At 40.2% G+C, this 18,823-nt stretch overlaps 2 protein-coding genes across 4 annotated transcripts; both read right to left on the bottom strand.

Moving 5' to 3' along the window:
- Positions 1-204: 204 nt before the first annotated feature.
- LOC121897343 (putative adenosylhomocysteinase 3) lies at positions 205-10,304 on the bottom strand. Of its 3 annotated transcripts, none has more exons than XM_042411751.1 (16): positions 10,020-10,304; positions 5,259-5,370; positions 4,611-4,748; positions 4,293-4,393; positions 4,093-4,195; positions 3,892-3,986; positions 3,032-3,138; positions 2,832-2,948; positions 2,681-2,744; positions 1,814-1,902; positions 1,636-1,706; positions 1,430-1,524; positions 1,204-1,302; positions 617-685; positions 441-519; positions 205-329 (listed from the first exon to the last, which is right to left on the bottom strand). In XM_042411751.1, the coding sequence occupies exons 1-16, from the start codon at positions 10,302-10,304 to the stop codon at positions 205-207; spliced, it is 1,749 nt and encodes a 582-aa protein (XP_042267685.1). The 3 variants fall into 3 exon arrangements, with proteins under 3 accessions (XP_042267685.1, XP_042267686.1, XP_042267687.1); XM_042411752.1 differs by lacking the exon at positions 10,020-10,304 and adding an exon at positions 8,813-8,887; XM_042411753.1 differs by lacking the exon at positions 10,020-10,304 and adding an exon at positions 8,867-8,887.
- Positions 10,305-13,624: 3,320 nt separating this feature from the next.
- Positions 13,625-17,669, bottom strand: LOC121897344 (muscarinic acetylcholine receptor M2-like). Its single transcript, XM_042411755.1, has 3 exons — positions 17,194-17,669; positions 16,093-16,962; positions 13,625-14,688 (listed from the first exon to the last, which is right to left on the bottom strand). Exons 1-3 carry the CDS (start codon positions 17,362-17,364, stop codon positions 14,377-14,379), a joined length of 1,353 nt encoding a protein of 450 aa, XP_042267689.1. The 5' UTR covers positions 17,365-17,669; the 3' UTR covers positions 13,625-14,376.
- Positions 17,670-18,823: the final 1,154 nt, after the last annotated feature.

Here is an 18,823-nt window from a genome sequence, read left to right as displayed (position 1 = left end):
TTCTGTCTCACCCCCTCATGTCCAGAGGGTCAATACCTGTTTGAAAATGCTTCTTGTTAGATATTAGAAATAAAATGTGTGTGTGTGTGTGTGTGTGTGTGTGTGTGTGTGTGTGTGTGTGTGTGTGTGTGTGTGTGTGTGTGTGTGTGTGTGTGTGTGTGTGTGTGTGTGTTTTGTTGTGTGTGAGAAACATTGTACTTGTCTTCACCTGTAGTAGTTGGGTTTGAATGGCCCGTGTTTGCTGACACCCAGGTACTTGGCCTGTTCATCAGTCAGCTCTGTGAGGTGAGCGTCAAACGCAGGCAGATGGAGATTGGCCACATATTCATCTGAAAATGTACGCAAGTTTAAAAAAAAATTAAATTCATTTTTGTACTATATAAATAAGAAAATACAATACATGTTACAGTTTTTTTATAGTGTAAGAACTGAGGACTTGCCCATCTTCTTTGGCAGCAGGTAGACGTCCTGTTTGTATCGTCCCTCTGGAGCGTTGAACAGCTCTATGAGAGCCAGCGCCTGAAGGTGAAAGTCACAAAACTGAAGCCTCTGACTCTCACTTCCTCTATGAAACATTTGGAAAATGATAAGGATAAGATAAAACATATTTCCACACCTGAGTTGTGGCGGTGATGGAGAGGATAAACGAGGGCACTGTGGAGCAGCTCAGATTCAGCAAACGGCCCTGAGAGAAAAAAACCAACAACAGGTGTCATAATGTAACAGCAGCCACTGATAAAGACTCCTGGAAACTGTCTTGTGTCAAATAATTGTAATAATATAGTTCAACACGGTCTTCAAGTACCCCTCTATCTTTACTTGTGTCAACCTGATCCAATTAAAGGCTACACATTTTAACAATGATGTTCAGGTAAATCTGTTCCTGTTGCTAAACAGCATTACGGACTTAATTAATGGTTTTGCTTGCTGTAATTATTCCTCTTCTTGAAGATAGCTGAGGTTATACTTGAGGTTCATCTGCTTCTAATATACATGACAATACATAAAAAACTAGAAACATGCTTTTACTTGAAGTAAAATCATCTAAATCAACATTTTGTGTCAAGTGGTGATGTGTTTTGTGTGTGTAATGAATAGGATGGTCTTCACTGTGGGGCTATATTTGACCATCAATGTGTTTTGTATTATAACAACAACAACAACAATAATAATAATAATAATAATAATAAACAGTATCATCACCTCAGCTAGCAGGACTATTCTCTTGCCATCAGGCCATATAACATGGTCCACCTGAGGCCTCACATGCTCCCACCTCAGCTCCGCAGTCCGCAGACTCGCCTGAGAAACAAAGAGTGTATATTTTACACACTCAAGCATATGCAGGCCTGAACACACATGAAAACCACACACAAACACACACACACAAACACACACACACACACACACACACACACACTATTCATACCAGATCTATCTCTGTGTTGGAGTGTCCCATGTTACAGACTATGCAGCCGTTCTTCATTCTGTCCAGATGTTCCCTCCCCACCACGTTTTTATTGCCTGCAGATAAAACAGAGATGAAGTATAACATTGATATTGTGTTGGAAAGCTAACTGAACTGTATCAATAATAACAGTATTATAATAAGACTTGTTAGAGGACAGCAGATACCTGTGCAGGTGATGACCATGTCTACCTGCCTGACCACTTCACTCAGTTTGATCACTCTGAAGCCGTCCATGCTGAAAGGAGGAGAGAAGGGGACAATATTTCATGACGTTGTGTTACAATGTGCTGCTGAAAGAGGGAACCACACTCCACATCTGATAAAAGCTTCCTCTGTTCATACCAGCCCTGAAGGGCACAAATGGGATCCACTTCTGTGATGTATACAACAGCACCCAACGCTTTCAGGGCAGCACAGCAACCTTTACCAACCTGCAAGATGGAGGAAGAGTGGTCGGTGGAGGAGAGAAGAGAGAGAAGGAGGAGATCTAATTTTAAGGATTTTAATGAGGTAATTTGACTTTTTGTTGTCAAAAAACCATGTGAGGCACAAATTATTATCCCAAGCAAAGTATACATCTCACAACAAGTCTGGAGGGGGTCTTAAAGTATTTTATACACTATTGGGTAGCTTATCTGTCACATTTTGTCTTATTTTATTAGTTGATGTTCATTTTTTGTATGTAACTGTAACTATAGCTGTCAAATAAGTGTTGTAGAGTAAAAAAGTACAGTATTTCCCTCTGAAATGTCGTTGAATAGAAGTATAAAGCAGCAGGATTGTCAAGGGCATTAATATGTTGCTGTAACAGCCTCCATTCTGGGAAGACTTTCCATGCAATTTTGGAAACTGGCTGCGGGGATTTATTCCATTTTGGTCACGAGAGCATTACTGAAGTTTGGTGATATTTGTAGTTGGTGTTAGAAATAATCCCAAAGGTGTTAGATCTGGTTGAAGTCAGGGCCCTGTGCAGGCCAGTCTAGTTCTTCCATACCAAAGCCATTTCTTCGCTGGCCTGGCTCTTTTGCAGGCGGTTATTGTCACATTAAAACAGAAATCTGTCTCAAACTGTCGCCACAAAGTTGGAAGCACATTGTCTAAAATTTCAAATATTCAAAAGAAAGACCACAGACATGTTCATATACCTTTGGGTATGTAGTGCACATATATTACACAGTAGGACTGGGTACATTATTTTTTTTTACTGACCTCACCATAACCGCACACCGCCACCTGTTTTCCTCCAAACATGATGTCAGTGGTTCGCTTCAACCTGAAAGTAGAGTTCGACACAGTCAGGTTGTTGCTCTGTACTCCTCCAGTGTTTTTACCTGTTAACCTTCACAACATGATTCATTACCCGTCCAATATTGACTCCTTGCAGCAGTACAGGTTGTCAAACTTCTGCTTGGTCACAGAGTCGTTAACATTCATAGCAGGAACACACAGCCGACCTGCTTTCGACAGCTGGTACAACCTGAAACACAGGCGGAGATGTGTTTGTGACATCTGGACTTTATGAACTTGTGGAAGATCATTCAAGCTTTATGTAAAACGGACCGATAGACTCCTGTAACACTCTCCTCCACGATGCCTTTGATCCTCTTGAACTGGCTCGGGTACTTCTTATAGATCCAGTGGGTCAGGTCGCCGCCGTCATCCAGAATCTGGCAAGAGTGAAAAAAAAAAGGTTTATGGCTCTATGTCACGATAGCCCTTCAAACTGTGGTTGTTAGACAGAGTGAGCTGAGAAAATCATTAAAGGTATAGTTCACAAAAATGCAATAAAACTTATTCTAAACAGTTTATGTGTAAAGTTTGGAGATATTGTCTGTCACTTTGAACACTATTTGGTTTTTGGAGCTCAAACCACCAAAACTTTACATTAAAAAATTAATATCTTTTCAGATGTATTGAACTAATCCACAGATTTAAAACTTTTTTACTGCAGATTTCAGGGAAATTACAGAAAAATTCATATTTATTTGTACAGAAAGTCACATTATAGTTTTTGTTTGATATTCACATAAAGAGTTGACCATGTGAACTCAGTATACACAGTAAAGTAAGAGAAATAGTGACTAAAACGCTCACTTTAACTAAAAATAATTTAACGTAACGTAATTCCAAAAAACTGATCTAAAACTGAGAAAAACAAGCATTTTTGTACTAATCAGTCAAAAATAGTCATTTTTAGGGATACAAAAATGTATTGTATTTTTTTAATTAATTTTGTGACTTGTCTACCAGTCACATGTGGTCAAAACTGATAACACCAGATTTAGAATATTTGCATATTTTATGCTTTGGGTGAAAGAAAACTTTAAGAAAATTTTAATTTATTTTTTGACTAACTGTCCTTTCTTTAGTCTCCCTGTCCAGAGCAGCCCTGTGGCAGATAACTATTCTTATCACAGTACCATGTTGGGCTGCCAGGTATCAGCTCTGACACATCGGTCGATGCACCACCAGAAGTCGTCCTCTGACTCTCCCCGCCACGCAAACACCGAGGTGCCTGAGAGGGAATGAGGGATAAAGAGCAGTTGACAATCCAAAGAGAAAGTCAGGGAGTATGAGGAAAAAAGATAAGTCAGGAGGAGGAGCGGCACAGATGGTCGTACCTCCTTCAGCCAGAGCTGCAGCCACAGTGTTCTGAGTGGAGAATATGTTACAGGCTGCCCAGCGACACTGAGCCCCCAACGCAGACAGAGTCTCAATCAGCACCTGCAAGAGACCATCAACACACCATTAGATTATAAGAAAATATAGTATAATAACAAATAAATGCAATGCTCAGTGTGTGTGTGTGTGTTGAACTCACTGCTGTCTGTGCAGTGATGTGTGTGCAGCCCACCACTTTGGCTCCAGCGAGAGGCTTCTCCCCTCCTGCTCTTTTCCTCAGGACCATCAGTGCTGGCATTTCTAAATATCACAGATGGTGACGAATCACATTCAATTTAAGGACGGCCATCATGATTGCACACATACTTTATATTATGGCTCAATATTCTCATTTTATCTCCTCTTCTTGTGTTACTTTTCTCTTTTCTCTGGAGTCTTCATAGATGGTCGCTGTATAAATAATATTTATTTTGTGTATTTTGTGATGAAATAAACAGTGGTTTTGAAGATTCCTCACCTTGCTCTGCGATTTGGATTTCTCTGCGTCCAAAATCAGCCTGTTTGATGTTTTTGATGCAAAAGTCAGAAAAGCCCTTGGAGTTCTTCTGAAGCTTGTCTCTGGGAGTGGACTCATCCTCGGAGCTGTCACTGCACACTGCAGCACAGAAATCAGGCTTTACGTGTAAATATATTCAGTGGATGTGATGCAATGTCCAAAAGCAAACATGGTTAAAGTATAACAGAGTAATACAGAGACACATGATGTGTTGGATTGCTTGAATAGTATGAATTGGCTCTGGTTTCCAGCCCTAATTGTTGTTTCTAATGCAGTGTTTAGAATCAGACTCCAGCTAGGTGACTCTTTTCTCTGAACCTTTGAAGTCTGAATAAACTCCGGCAGTGATTGACATGTTTGAGAAAGGCTCACAGAGCCGATTAGGACCAAATTAAAGAGACTTAATTCTTCAGAAGACTTTTCCTTTTAATGAAGGTTTAGCTGAAGGAGAAAGCGTGAGGCTAATCCTCAGGGCCTGTAGTTCTCGTGCTGCTGGGATCAGAACCAGCTCTCTAGATCCGTTTATATATCAAAGACATGTGACCAAGCTTAAGAGCATGTGTGTGTGTGTGTGTGTGTGTGTGTGTGTGTGTTTGCATGTTTCCATACCTGAACTATAGCTGTCTGTAGATGACTGTGAGATGGACCGAGACAGAGAGCGGTGACCAGCCTTGATGGGACGTTTGTTGAATTCTTGTTTCTGCTCAGTGAGCTGTATTTGCTAAAAAAAATAGAGACACAAACACACAAAACAAACAGAGTCAGATAGAAAAAAAGCACAAAGTGTCTGCTGTTATTCCCCTGCAGGTCACAAGCGGAGACACTAATCAACTCAATGCTTGAAACAGTTGACAAAATTGCACATGAGCACCTCACTTCACATGGATTTTCTTAATTCTTCCACCTCCCTGCTCACAGCCTGCCACTGTCATACATCCTCTCATCTATCTGCTGCTGTCTCACCATCCAGTGTGGCTCTTTGAAGGCTGGGCTGCTGCCACAGGAATCCCACTTGGCCATGTCCGCTCCCTGGCTGTTCACTCTGCCTCTGCTGCCTGAGCCTGAGCTTCAAGTCCAGCTCCAAAAAAAAAAAAAATGACTAGAGGCTTACTGCGGGGCTTATTCCCTCCTACTACAATCTCCTGCTGCTATGGTGGGAATTTTGACTTTTGCTCTTCTTTCTTACCCATGTGTATGGGCGTGCACACACACCAACCCAGACACACCCCTGTGCTGGTCACATCCTCCCACTAAATCAGAAACATATCCAACTAAAATAACTGGAAAATAGGGCATATCCACATATTTGACTTGCCCTTGACAACTATTTTTACTGTATTTGTTCAGCGTTGTATTGTTGTTGTTGTAGTGTTATATTGTATGTGTACTCATGTTGTTGTGTTCAGAGCTGAAAACCCAATAAAAACTAAAAAATATATATATAAAAAAAAACCCTGAAACATATGTTCTGAGTGTTCGGAGCTTTAAGGCTGCAGGTTGGATGGGATCATTACAGAGTTAAGCTGGTAGCTATGCTTTCAGAAAGGATCAGCATACTGCAGCTTTATCATACTCTTATACAAATATACATACACACACACACACACACACACACACACACACACACACATACACACACACACACACACACACACACACACACACACACACACACAGAGGGAGTACGACTCAGTCCATGAGAATGTTGTTTAATGTCTTTTCTGACCCTGGAGGGAAATGTGTCAAGAGAAAATAACATCACACAACATCATCAGAGTTATTTGGGCTTTGGCTTTTTAATTTTTAACAGAAAGCTTGTGTTACGAAATTGGGGGGTTAGAGTTTAAAATATGCAGTCATTTATAAGTCTGGGAGGATTTATTGAAAGACGCTATCAAGTTTTAATCTGTCTTTTGCAAGTCTCTCAACTTTAAAGAAATTAAATACTAAATAACTGATGTATCCCTTAAAGGAGTGTCTAAGTGTCTAAAATCTATATTCAAAGACTCCTCAAAATGTATAGATTGATCCTCTTTTTGATTGATGTTTAACCTGGAGTCCAAACACTGAAATGTTCTGATCAGAGTTAATAAACCTCCAATTAATCTGAAATGCAAACAAATAGAAACAGAGTAAACACGTTTTTTACACTTTGTGCTAAAAGGAATACAACATAAATACCGAAATTTTTACATTAAAATTGACACAAGTGTGCATCAGGTCAAAACCGTACACATTATTTTCAGTTGGAAAGTGATTAAGATTGAAATGTTTGCATTTATTGTAATAAGGACATGTTGTGCAGAGGAGTTGAACCCAAATGATTCAGGGTTAAAAAAATATGAATTTGGGTCTCGGTGACATGGAAAAAAATAATATCTGGATAATGAGGTGATCTTGTTCCAATTTCAACAAGGTATGAATGAAAAATCATGAAGTGACTTTTAATCATATGCAAACTGGACTGAAAGTTAAAGTCAAACTGTAACTTCCAGCTGACAATTTCAGTTATTTCAGAAATCATTTGGGAACCAATCTGGTTATAAGGTGTTAAATCAGACAACAAAAGTGTGTATTATGGTTCAAAATCCCAAATAATAATTATAATTACATATATGTCAATATAATCATTACATGGGATTTTTGCTGGAAAAAAAAAACAGAAAGTTGCCTTAATTTTACGTTCAGCAATAGGAATATAAATTGCTTCTTACACTGTATACAGCCTTAACTGTGTATCTATATGGATTTCATATTCAAGTCTAATGCCTTCAACTAATTACATGCATCACAGATGCATCAGTGAAGCAAAGAGAGGAAGGCCTCACGATCAGTAAGGCATCTTTCATGCGGTGCTGCCACTCAAACTGAGCTCTCACTTCCTCATTAGGAGCAATTAAACCTGAGATGCTCATAAACGTTTGCAACAAAGATGTCTGCAGGAGTTTCTGAGCACTCTGCTCAACTCTCATATAAGTTTGATTTTTTTTTTTTAAATAACATGACATCATAAAGAGGAATCCTATTGGCCTAAAGGTTTAAGATGCTGACCATGTAACAAGTCTGGTTCAAGACCTTTGTTGCATATCATCCCCCTCAATTCATGTCATGTCTCAACTGTAAACTATCTGATAAAGACACAGAAACAACACAAAAACACTTCAAAACAGACACACAAAGTAACAGTTGTGTCATTGTTCTCTTTGAGACGTTTGTGACCTTTAGACAAGGTGATATGTTGAGGTCGACAAAGCCGGTCAGTCAGTCCGATACAAAATGATTTCCTACCAATTATTAATAGCACATTTTAACAATACATTTCACATAAATTAATCACTTATCATTTTATTTGTGATCCTTTCTTCTTCACAGCAATCTAGTTTGGTGACCTGACTTACAACAGTAGCAGCCCAACATGCTCTGCTTTGAGCACTTTGGTTGACACAAGTTTCAAATTTCTTTCTCTCTGCACATAAAATTCAAATTGGTCCACCTTGCTGACCTGCGTGATTGAATATTAACACAAGAAATCCTGCAATCACAGAAACAGAAATAATTCCTGAATTTAAGAAACTTATAAAACACAATATTAAAACACCAGCAGTCTAATAATTTTTCAGAGCTGATGCTTGTTCAAAGAAAAAGTTTTGACTCTATTTTTATTCTAAGTAACAATCACTTGAATGCAATTGCATGAATACAGCAGGTATTTCGTGGCACTTACTCAAGCAGCTGCTTAATCTTTAACATAAAAGGACATTAAGCTGTGACTTGGAGCAGTGTGAAAGTTAACTTAATGATCACAAAACCATCTCTAACAGGACTCAGAAATCCAGTTGGAACTCAAGCCAGCAATTACTGTGAAAGTACAATAAAAGCCCATAATTTATGGCCTGAGAACATCTGAATTTCTAATAACCGTTTGTTGTCATTTCTTCTTTGCCCTTGAAGTCAATTAAGCACAAAACCTGAAAATTCATAGTCGTAGAGGTTTAAAAAGCAGGTGCAAAGTGTTATTTTTCACATATTCCTATTAAAACAGCTTTATGCTCACTTGTACCCATAATTCTATTAAATATTTGACTCGCTGCCCTCCAAAAGCAAACTCCAAAAACTTTCACAAAAAGAGAACAACTTCACTTCTAAAACAAAAGCAGTGATACCTTGATGCAGATGGACTGCACTGCCTCCTGGTCCTTTGCTTTAGTTATGTTCACTAGACTGTACACTTTCTTCATGCTGGCAGAGCGCTCTCACAGCGACCACTCAAAGAAACCCGCAGAGCTGCAAGCTGATGCTGTCAGACTGCAGACTGATTACAGAGTTCACAGAGTGACGCTTTATACCACACCCTCACCCAGCAGGCCCAGGTGACAGGTGGAGAGAGGACAGAGGGTAAGAAAAGTGATCTTTGTGAGGCTAACAGCAAGGAACTCTGGGAAAAATATAGCGGAGGGACAAGTTAAATACTAGGAGGAGAACATGAGTTATAAAGGAAAGAGAAGCTCAGTCGAGTGTTACTTGGGGCCACAAATGTGTATGAGTGCATACAGCAAAGCACACTCTGCTCTCAGGGTATGTATTAAATAGACAGCAGAGAGATGTACGTACATGACCATACATTCATGAGAGAGTTTGTTATTGAGAGAAAGAAGAGGGCAGTCGCTACAGAACAGAAGAACCAGCCAAGTGAAAAAACACAAGCCTTAGTTGCATTCAGGGACACAGAAGGCAGCTTAGGTTTCTTCAAGTAAATCGGACAATAGAGCTGGACCTACAGAATGAGTCTTTGTTTTCTGTCCGCTAAATGACTAAAGCAGATCTGCAGGGCTACTGGAGGTCTGGGCTGAGCGGTGCTGAAAGTACCACTCAGAAAATAGTCCTCTGTGACATTGGAGGGGGCTTTGTAGATTGGACATGAGAAGTCAAATTTTGAGTTTAAAAGACATTGACATTTACTAAGCAGGTGGGACCTAATAAAAGACAAAATCAGGTTACATTACGGGAAAGGTAGGGGTGTTTTTGAAGCTCCACCTGCACTATGAATCAAACATATTAGCTAAAATAATATATTTTACTATTGTTTTTTTAAATCTCTCTTACACATCCCCTCACTTTATGTAGGTGCAAACAAATTGTTGGAGTTAAGTCTGCTTTGTCTTTTCAGAAGGACAAAAAAGTGAAATATGTGTGTGGGTGTGCTGGTCAAATATTCATAGAGGCAACTAAAATCATTAACAGCCTGAGTAAATGCAGATTCACGCTTCCTGCAGAGTGCTCTTACAGATGCACGTCCTATATAATGTTTTGTTCTAGAAAGGCCTGGCAAACTCAGTCAAAGTCAGGAAGTGAAGAAGCGTCCGTGCTCACCATGTCAGTCTTCAGCGCTTCAGTGACAAGCTCTTCTGTCCCAGCCTCTGTCACCTCTTCCCCCTCTCTGTCCTGACCCTGAGGTGTCCGTCTGCTCTCTGCCGCCTTCAGCATCTGCAGCACGTTTGGGCTGCATTTTACCTCCTGATCTTTGCTGCTCTCCTCTGTGGCAGCAGAAACATCCTGCCCTGCCTCTCCATCCAGCTCCGTAAGTGGTGGAGGATACTCGTCAGGTAGTGTCAGGTCCTCCCGGGAGGTTCCTGTCTGCTGCTTTTCCTCTGCCATGACTCCACTGGCGGCTGTTGACGAAGTGAATCAGATTCCGGCTCAGGTGATCTAACAGCGTGACCAGGGGACAGCCCAGCCATACTCTGCCCACATACATCTGATATTTCCTCCTGCGAGGAGCATGTTTACTCTAAACAGAAACAGCTCTCGGGTTACTTTGACCAAACGTAAAGTAGATAATTAGTCCTGGATGCAGTGTGTACAGTGTAAACACTGAAGTGAACACGGATGTCTGTCACAGAGTGAAATGTAATCAGGAAATGTAGGAATGTAACTTTTTTCTACCAAAGTGACACAGACTGTAGGTAGACGTGGTCTTTTGCACTAAAAGCTTTTCTGTTTTTCCTTGATAGAAGTATTAATACTCAAGTCCTCAGGCGTTTAAACTTGCAGAGCTGCATCTTGTTGTTGTGTTGTCTTTGATAACACTGGATCAAATCACCATGAACGCAAAGACATGAGTGCAACGCAAACAGAGGGGTACATTATAAACAAACAGGCATGCTGATGTGTTTACATTAAACCCCATCAGCATCAATAGTGGCCCCGTGGTGACCGACTACTTCCCTTTATGCCTGAAAGACAAGAGACTCCATGAGCTGCGCCAACACTTTGATGTAGAACTAAGCTTTCATCAGTGGAGGGCGTCATTTCTGCTGCAGGAAACCACACCAACCACTTCATATTGTGTTATGCTGAAATTGAGGGGTCGTTTTGAGTTTACAGGAAGTCAAAGAAGGTAAATATCTAACAGCTTTGCTAGCAAGTTGTAGCAGGTGCAGAAACTTTTTCTCTTTCCAAGTGACTGAAAGACACAATGTTACAGTGGTCCTGAGGTGCAAAACACAACAACATAATCATGATATTACAAAATGAAGTGTCTGTCAGCCATTAAGAGAATGTCTCCATACAAATCCAAACAATTTTAGAAAACACAAAAATGCACATTCTATATTTAAATGCATCTCTGTAGGCCCATTTCCTGTCTACTGCTTCAGGTTTGTAACTGAGGAACCAGGAACAATCCAAACCAAATTTTTCTTTACATTTTACTTTATCAATTGAAAAAATAAAATCTAATCTGTTATATGTTATGTAAACATGCAACTGTGTTTGCTGTGCTGAAAACAAAAGAGTATATTCTGGTTTTAATGCTGGATGTTGTGAGAATTGGTATAAAAAGTATAAATGAGAGCATTATCTAATTTAAGTTATGATCTTTCGCATCTGCATTACATTTTGTGTAAATTTAGTGTTCTTAGTATCTTTGGTTCTTTGCAGAGGGCTACATATAAATGTTGTGTTAATTGAGAAATGATTAATTATTCGTGCTGTGATTGTGCATCTATTCTATTCAAGCATTTTTGAAAGGTTTTGTTTTCTTTCACAGTGTTAACTGGAAATAGTTACAGTTTTCAGGTTTCTACCACTGAACTTTCCGATGCAGGAACATCAGACATGCTTTTTCTTCCACTAGAGGGCACAACAGGTCCACAGTTTCCAGAGGGCTTTTCTAACAGCTACATCAGAGAAACCTTATGTCCTTTCTTTCCTCAGTGTGAAGATTTCAACTTGATTCCCTCTCGTCTGTTTCTGTGTATTGACAGGAAGCAGGAGAAGTTTATGACTGTCAGAGCAGAGGGAGGAGCAGTGGGAGAGAGAGAGTTAATGCTGCATCCAGTCCTCCCCCTCCCGCCAAATCTGTCTCTGTTCCTCATTTCTATTCAGTGAAGGAATTTCAGACTGGGGTGTTAAATTAGGAGAGGTATAAAAATGTCCCTGCTAGTGGCCAGTAGGATGTCCACAAAGGTTTTGTAAATTTTTTCATATGTTGTTGTTGCTGGGAAATAACTTTTAGGCTAATATAAAAGAAAAGGGTTCAGTGATTTTTTTCCCCATGGGAAGGTCTTTTGTTCTGTCTTTCTTCCAGTAGTTCTCTTTCACAACCAAGCTTGTGTTTATATGATCAGTTTTATAACAGAACATTCAAAGTTCAAGTAACCATACATTTAAAAAGTACAATTGTACATTCAAATGCAATGAAATGCATCTGTCCTGGCCCTGTCAGACCTTAAAACTATATATAAATAAGAAATAAATTGAGTAAAAAAAACAAAAAAACAATACATAAGAGATCCCACAAATAATAAATCACTGTGAGTCATGTTAAGTGCTTACTGTTCAGTAATATAACCGCTTTTTTTTTGAGGTGGCAGGTCCGAGCTCTGATGCTCTGAATGCATTTATCTATATGAGAAAATGCATGTGCTGGCTGGCTGATGTCCTCCATAATACGTATGGCCTTCTTTCTGCAGCATGAGGTGTAAATGAACCTGTGGCAGTGATGTTCCTGTGATTTTTGTAGCCATTTTTACTGTCCTCCTCAGTTGTTTGTGGTCTTGTTCAGTCAGGTTGCAGAACCACACCAGTATGCCTCCAGTAAGGATGCCCTCTATGGTAGCCAGGGTTTTAGGGAGAGGCTTGGAACGTGCACATAACATATTTTAACTGCTGAAACTTCTTGTTTTTGGTTGCCGATAGTGTGGATTTAGTTAAGTGTGTTGTAATTTTCACTTTTACCACTTATTTGTGTCCAGGTTTATGGGAAACTGAGCCTGTTCTAGTGAATATTAAGCAGAAATCAGGGAAACAACCCACAGATTTGTCATTGGGAAATAACAGATATGCAGACACCTGAGGACAATTTGAAGGTCTTTGGACTTTGGGATGAAACCAGAGTAATATCCAGAGAAAAACATGCTTCCTGTGTATGTAATCTCTGTTCTGTATGCCAAATATAATTGAATCTTTACTCACTTTGCTGTGGAGTATCTTTATTCTTGTTTAGGACTGAGGACTGAACCAGAAAGGGGACGGGTAGCATTGCTTGTGTGATTTACATTATTGCTGTTTTATCTCCTGTTGTGCACCTGCAAAGACAGATGGTTACAGGTACAAGAGCTGCTGCCAACTTACCAGCACATGTCCCGCCTTTGTCAACCATCTTGAACTCAGCAGAGTCAGATTGAGCAGAGTCAGGATTTACTCAGGCTCCCAATCTTCGTCAGTCTTTCTTGCACAGTGACTAAACCGCAACCTTGTTTTTCTTTGACCTGTCATACTGATCTACTCCTCTGGGTTTCCCTCTGTCACTGCAGTTTGCAGTTCCTCATCAGGTAGCAGCAACAGGAAATGGGCAAAAGTCCAGTTCAGTCTCATGTGGCGGAGCCAATGAATCAGCCTCTAAGCGTTTATTCTTTGCACTAAGCAGTTTAATTCTGAGCACACTTGAGTGACAAAGAAAATGACACTAAATATAATATTCTATCATTATCTCTTTTATTATTATGTTTTTTTTAAGGAAATCATTTTAATACATGAAGGAAGAGGGGAAGGTGTGGACAAATATCACATTTGGGCTCATTTCACAACACATCAGCTTAATAAGAACTGGTTTAATCTAACCAGAGAGGAAGCATGCGCCGCACAAACACACTGATTTGCGTGTACACACACACACACACACACACATAGACACAAACACACATCTGGCTGATTTTCCATGTTTCACAGCACAGTGTCACTCCTAATGGTTTATGCAATGGCAGTAACAGTGTCTTTCTCTACAGCATATTATCCCAGACAAACTGATTTTAGGACAAAGTTAGAACTTATACTGTATTACTGTAGTTAAATTACGACAAACAACATACTGCATAAGCTCATATAGAAGGAGCAAAGAGGAAAATGTCCAGTCAGGGTAAAAGCACACACTCTACACTCAGTCAAAAGTACTTCACAATAAACTGCACTCATACACAAATGCATTGTCTCGACAATTATAATACAATGCCATGTCTTTTTAAAATCATTGAAAATTAAGTTCATAGTACACTTGTAAAAGTAAATACACTTTTTTTTTCAATGGAAGTGGAAATAAGTTCCACCATTGAAAAATAAATTAAGTGCACAATAAGAACACGCTCTATATTCCAGTATTTGTCACATTTTACAAGCTGCATCACATTAACTTGGACTCAGTCATGAACATGAGTCAGTGTTTGCGCCCTCATCGTGCGGTGCGTATGTTCTTGTACTGGCACAGAAGCAGGTGCTTGAAGGTGTTTTTGAAGGTGGCGTTGCACAGGGCGTAGCAGGCCGGGTTGATGGTGCTGTTGATGTAGCAGAGCCAGTAGCCGATGGTCCAGAGAGAGTTTGGGATGCAGACGGAACAGAAGGTGTTGATCAGGACCATCACGTTGTACGGTGTCCATGTGGCAACAAAAGCAACCAGGATGGCCATGATGGTGCGCGTCACCTTTTTCTCCCTGGAAGATGTGCCTTTCTTTTTCCATCTTGCCACAGCAGTCTGCTTCGTCACCTGGGAATGGACAATAGATAGAAAATAGATTTATTTCATTGATAATTTTTAAAGCAATGTCAATTATATTGTTTTTTTGGCCACTTGGGGGCAGCTACAAACACACCTTTGACATATTATCACCTTCCAAACCTGTTATGGCTAACGTGTTAGCAAACAGTTGCCCATCCAGCAGACAAAGATTAACATTATCATTCTTTTGCTGTCATTTCTTTGGCAACCTGATGAATGTAAGTCCAGTGTTTATGTTGCATTCATGTGGTGTCACAATAATCGGAAAAATGAGATCTCACCTGGGAAAATTTACACAAACACCCCTTCAAATTGGAAACAACAACTTGGAAAGTCGACAAAAATTTTGGTACATGACTTGCCGAAGGTTGACATCATATACGCAGAAACATGGCGGTTGAAAGTAAATGTTTGGTTGATGGCAAGAAACTTCTTACTATTTCATGTATTGCTTATCAATTTTTTGTTCACATGTAATTTGTAATATGTTATTAGGTTGTAACCATTAGTTGCTGTCCACGTAGAGTGACCTAGATTAGTTAGAAAAGGTATTTATTAGCATTAACACTGATAACAAGTCAGGTAAAGCAATATTTTAGTGGTTTTAGAGAATGTACTGGTGCAACAACAAGTCTGGGACAAAATACAACGCATCTTCTTTGTAGCATCTATGTTGTTTCCACATTACAACTTAAAAGCTTGTAAACACACCAAAATCAGAAAAACGACTTCCCAACTCAGGAAATGGGACCATCCAAGGAGCACATTAATACAGCATTATTTTCCTTTTAGCTCTTTTTTGTGTCCACCAACTCCTGGGGGAAATATCTGGCTCTTTAGCTGCTAGTTTCACCAGTTACTTTGTTTGTTTACTATTTGGTGCTGATGAAAGAGGTGAGACTGAACCAAAACAGTAAATTTCAGGGCTGTAAAGCCAAAACAATGAACTGAAAGATGCTAAAATGCTCTGTATAGTTGAGGGGAGCTGCAGAGTCAGATGATAACTCTCTTTGGGTTCATCGCTACGAGTGACAACTTTCACAAACATTTTGTCATTTCATCATTCTTCATTGTTAGTATAATAACAAGACTAGTCCATGCGTGCAGGTCTGTCAGGCTGAATTTAGGCACAGCAGAGCGTACATTAACATGCTAACGTGTTCATAATGACCATGCTAACTGATATTTAACAACCATGTTCACCATCTTAGTTCAGTATGATAGCATGCTAGTATTTGCTAATTAGCACTAAAATTCATTAGTTTTGCAGGTATTTGATTATAAAGTATTGGACAAGTTAAAATTTTGGCCTGATAATGTCACCAGATTAAGAGTTCAGTTTTAGTCATTTGAAACATGATGTAAAGGCTTGTGTACAGTAAACAAATGTACCTTAAACAGTGTCCTTGTGGCCATACTTTGTCTGTCAGCAGCTGAGGTCACTGGGGAAGGTGGCTGTGTTGGGTTTGTCTTTTTCCCGCCATTTGATCCTTTCTGTGATGAAGCAGAGACCTCAGTGTCCTTAGATGTTGAAGCATGGATGCTGTCTTCCATTGTGTCCTCCGGGTCGGGTTTTTCTTCCTTACAGGGACCACTTCCGTTCCTCTGCTGCAACATTTCCTTCTCCTTCCCATCTCTAGCCTCCCCAGGCTCCTCTCTTGTTGTGATGCAGTTGTTCTGGTTCTCACACCCATCATCCTGGCTGTGAGAGGGACCTTCTCCCAAACTGGTACCTGAAGTCTTCCTGCTGTTCCTCCTCATGCGGCTGCGGCTGGCCTTGGAGATGCGCCAGTAGAGGTGGATCATGATGGCCACTGGCAGGTAAAAAGCTGCTATGGCTGTGCCAAATGTCACCGCTGGGTTGGAGAAGAACTGGATGTAGCACTCACCTGGCGGCACTGTTCTCCCGCCCACAATGAACTGCCAGAACAAGATGGCTGGAGCCCACAGGATGAAGGACAACACCCAGGCCGCGGCGATCATCAAGCCTGCCATCTTGGTGCTGCGGCGTGCTGGGTAGCTGAGTGGTTTGGTGACACAGAAGTAACGGTCAAAACTAATGATGAGCAGGTTCATGACTGAGGCGTTGCTGACAACATAATCGACAGCCAACCACAGGTCACACACCACCGCTCCCAAAGGCCAGTAGCCAATCACAATGTAGACAGTGTAGAGGTTCATGGAGCAGACACCAATAATGAGGTCTGCACAGGCCAAGCTGAACAGGAAGTAGTTGTTGACGGTCTGCAGGTTCCTGTTCACCTTTAGAGAAACAACATGGAACAGGCTGTCAGATGCTAATCTTTTTTTCTACAATGTGATGTGTGTTTTCTCATTTCTATTAGATTACCACTTTGCACAGGGTTGCACATGCTGTATTTGTTCTCTATCTCTCTTCTCCCATGTGGGAGCTCCTTTCATGGTGTCCAGTGATGGATGTTTGAATCACAGTCATTAATCATATATGATCAAAACAAGAAAATAAATCCAAACCTTTATAGAGAGCATGACCAGGATGTTTCCGATGACAGTGATCAGACTCAGAGATCCAGCCACCAGGATGATGAGCACTATCTCCACAGTCGTGTATGGGCTTTTAGAGAAGAGGCCGGCATTATCACCACTGCTGGTGTTGGCGATGTGAGATAAATTCAGAGTCTCCATTATGCCTGTTCTTGGAAATCCTTCTCACAGATGTTTCAAGCTTGAGTCATATTTGTGCAAAGTCTGGCAAAGACAAAGAATCAGCAACTGTTTTAATTATTTTAGACTGGTCTGAATGTGTGTGTCTGTGTGTGTGTGTGTGTGTGTGTATTCACCTGTCAGCACAGTCACAGAGGCAAAATTGTGTGTAACTTTCAGCATGTAAATAGTTGGCAGGTGTTTGAGTGTTTTTGAGCTTACAGCTCAGCCCAGGTGTGAACAATGGACAGGTGAGCAAATAAACTCCAGCAGCTGTATTTAAAATATATAGCACTATCCCACATCCTCATATCAGGAATAACACATTAAAACTAGTTCAGAGTTAACACAGATGTGGTATCTTTATACTAGTACTGTAAATAGTATCCGATGCTATTTAAATAAACACTTTTTTTCTACACTGGTTTGAGTTATATCTATGCTTGAGCTAAATGATTTCCTTACCAAGCTACTCTCGTCTCCTACATCTTAACCGACCTGAAAGTCTTAACTCTGATCAAATCTGACCTGACAGGTTGAACAGGACGATGTAACAAGGTTACCTACACCTCGAGAGAGTTCATTTGAATTTCCCATTTGGCCTTGAAAGTCACAAAATGCCCTTTGAGAGTATCTAATCTGTGCATGAGAGCCAATTCAAAAATGTCAAGTTGTTATCTTGATCCTGCAGGCATAGAGGAGTAATTTCCTAACAACAGCTCTGCTCCTTGATGTGAAAAAGGTCCAGCCTGGTTCGAAAATTGGATTTTCATTTGGAGAGCTACCAACTATGTCTGTATACATGTGTGTATATGCTCAGGCTTATGTATTTGCTCTTCAAAACAGATGCCCAAATAAACCTTAATAGGAGACATGGTTTTAATGTCAAGACAGGACATGTTCTCTGAGGCTACCTGCAGAATCATTTCTGCTTTCTGAGAGAGAAACATATGGAAAAAACAAATTTTTGGGCACTAGAACTGTCTATTCTGTGAGTTATGAGAGACTGTTTCAGTGTGTTTACAGACAGATGTCCACTGGGGCCACCCACGCTAAAAAACCCAGGCGCTCATGATACTGTTTAGTGCTTTGGATAAAAGCATTGTGCAAACAACATATGATATGCACACAGATTTACCTGTTCTTTGTATCCCTAATGCATTGTGTATTCAAAAAAGGACAAAGGCTATCAAACTGACAGCAAAACACCATAATTAAGGCAAAGTATGATTACCGTACAAGAGGAGTTACTGTGCTGGAACAGGACTGCAACTATACACAACATAACACTGTGATAAACTGATGTTTTCTGATCAGAAAATCAATGTAAAGACACTTAGATGAGCCCATGAGGGTCAGTGTGTACTGGTAAAACCCTGTAAGTGACTCCATTAGGCCACATGATAACATCATACTGTACCTGAGAGATGTTTCCTTCCTG

Source organism: Thunnus maccoyii, chromosome 5, assembly GCF_910596095.1.
Source record: "Thunnus maccoyii chromosome 5, fThuMac1.1, whole genome shotgun sequence".
Classification (NCBI taxonomy): domain Eukaryota; kingdom Metazoa; phylum Chordata; class Actinopteri; order Scombriformes; family Scombridae; genus Thunnus; species Thunnus maccoyii.
Note: the sequence above shows the minus strand (reverse complement) of the source record. Positions and strands in the feature narration are given on the sequence as shown.

What these genes read in the sequence shown, in the direction of transcription:
- LOC121897343 (XM_042411751.1), bottom strand. Translation starts at nt 10,304, where the DNA reads ATGGCAGAGGAAAAGCAGCAGACAGGAACCTCCCGGGAGGACCTGACA. An exon ending in TACAGACAGCTATAGTTCAG is followed by an intron (nt 4,749 to 5,258) that starts GTATGGAAACAT and finishes TCTGTGCTGCAG; the next exon opens with TGTGCAGTGACAGCTCCGAG. An exon ending in ATACCTGGCAGCCCAACATG is followed by an intron (nt 3,139 to 3,891) that starts GTACTGTGATAA and finishes CACTCTTGCCAG; the next exon opens with ATTCTGGATGACGGCGGCGA.
- LOC121897344 (XM_042411755.1), bottom strand. Translation starts at nt 17,364, where the DNA reads ATGGAGACTCTGAATTTATCTCACATCGCCAACACCAGCAGTGGTGAT. An exon ending in TGGTCATGCTCTCTATAAAG is followed by an intron (nt 16,963 to 17,193) that starts GTTTGGATTTAT and finishes GTTTCTCTAAAG; the next exon opens with GTGAACAGGAACCTGCAGAC. An exon ending in CCACAAGGACACTGTTTAAG is followed by an intron (nt 14,689 to 16,092) that starts GTACATTTGTTT and finishes GTCCATTCCCAG; the next exon opens with GTGACGAAGCAGACTGCTGT.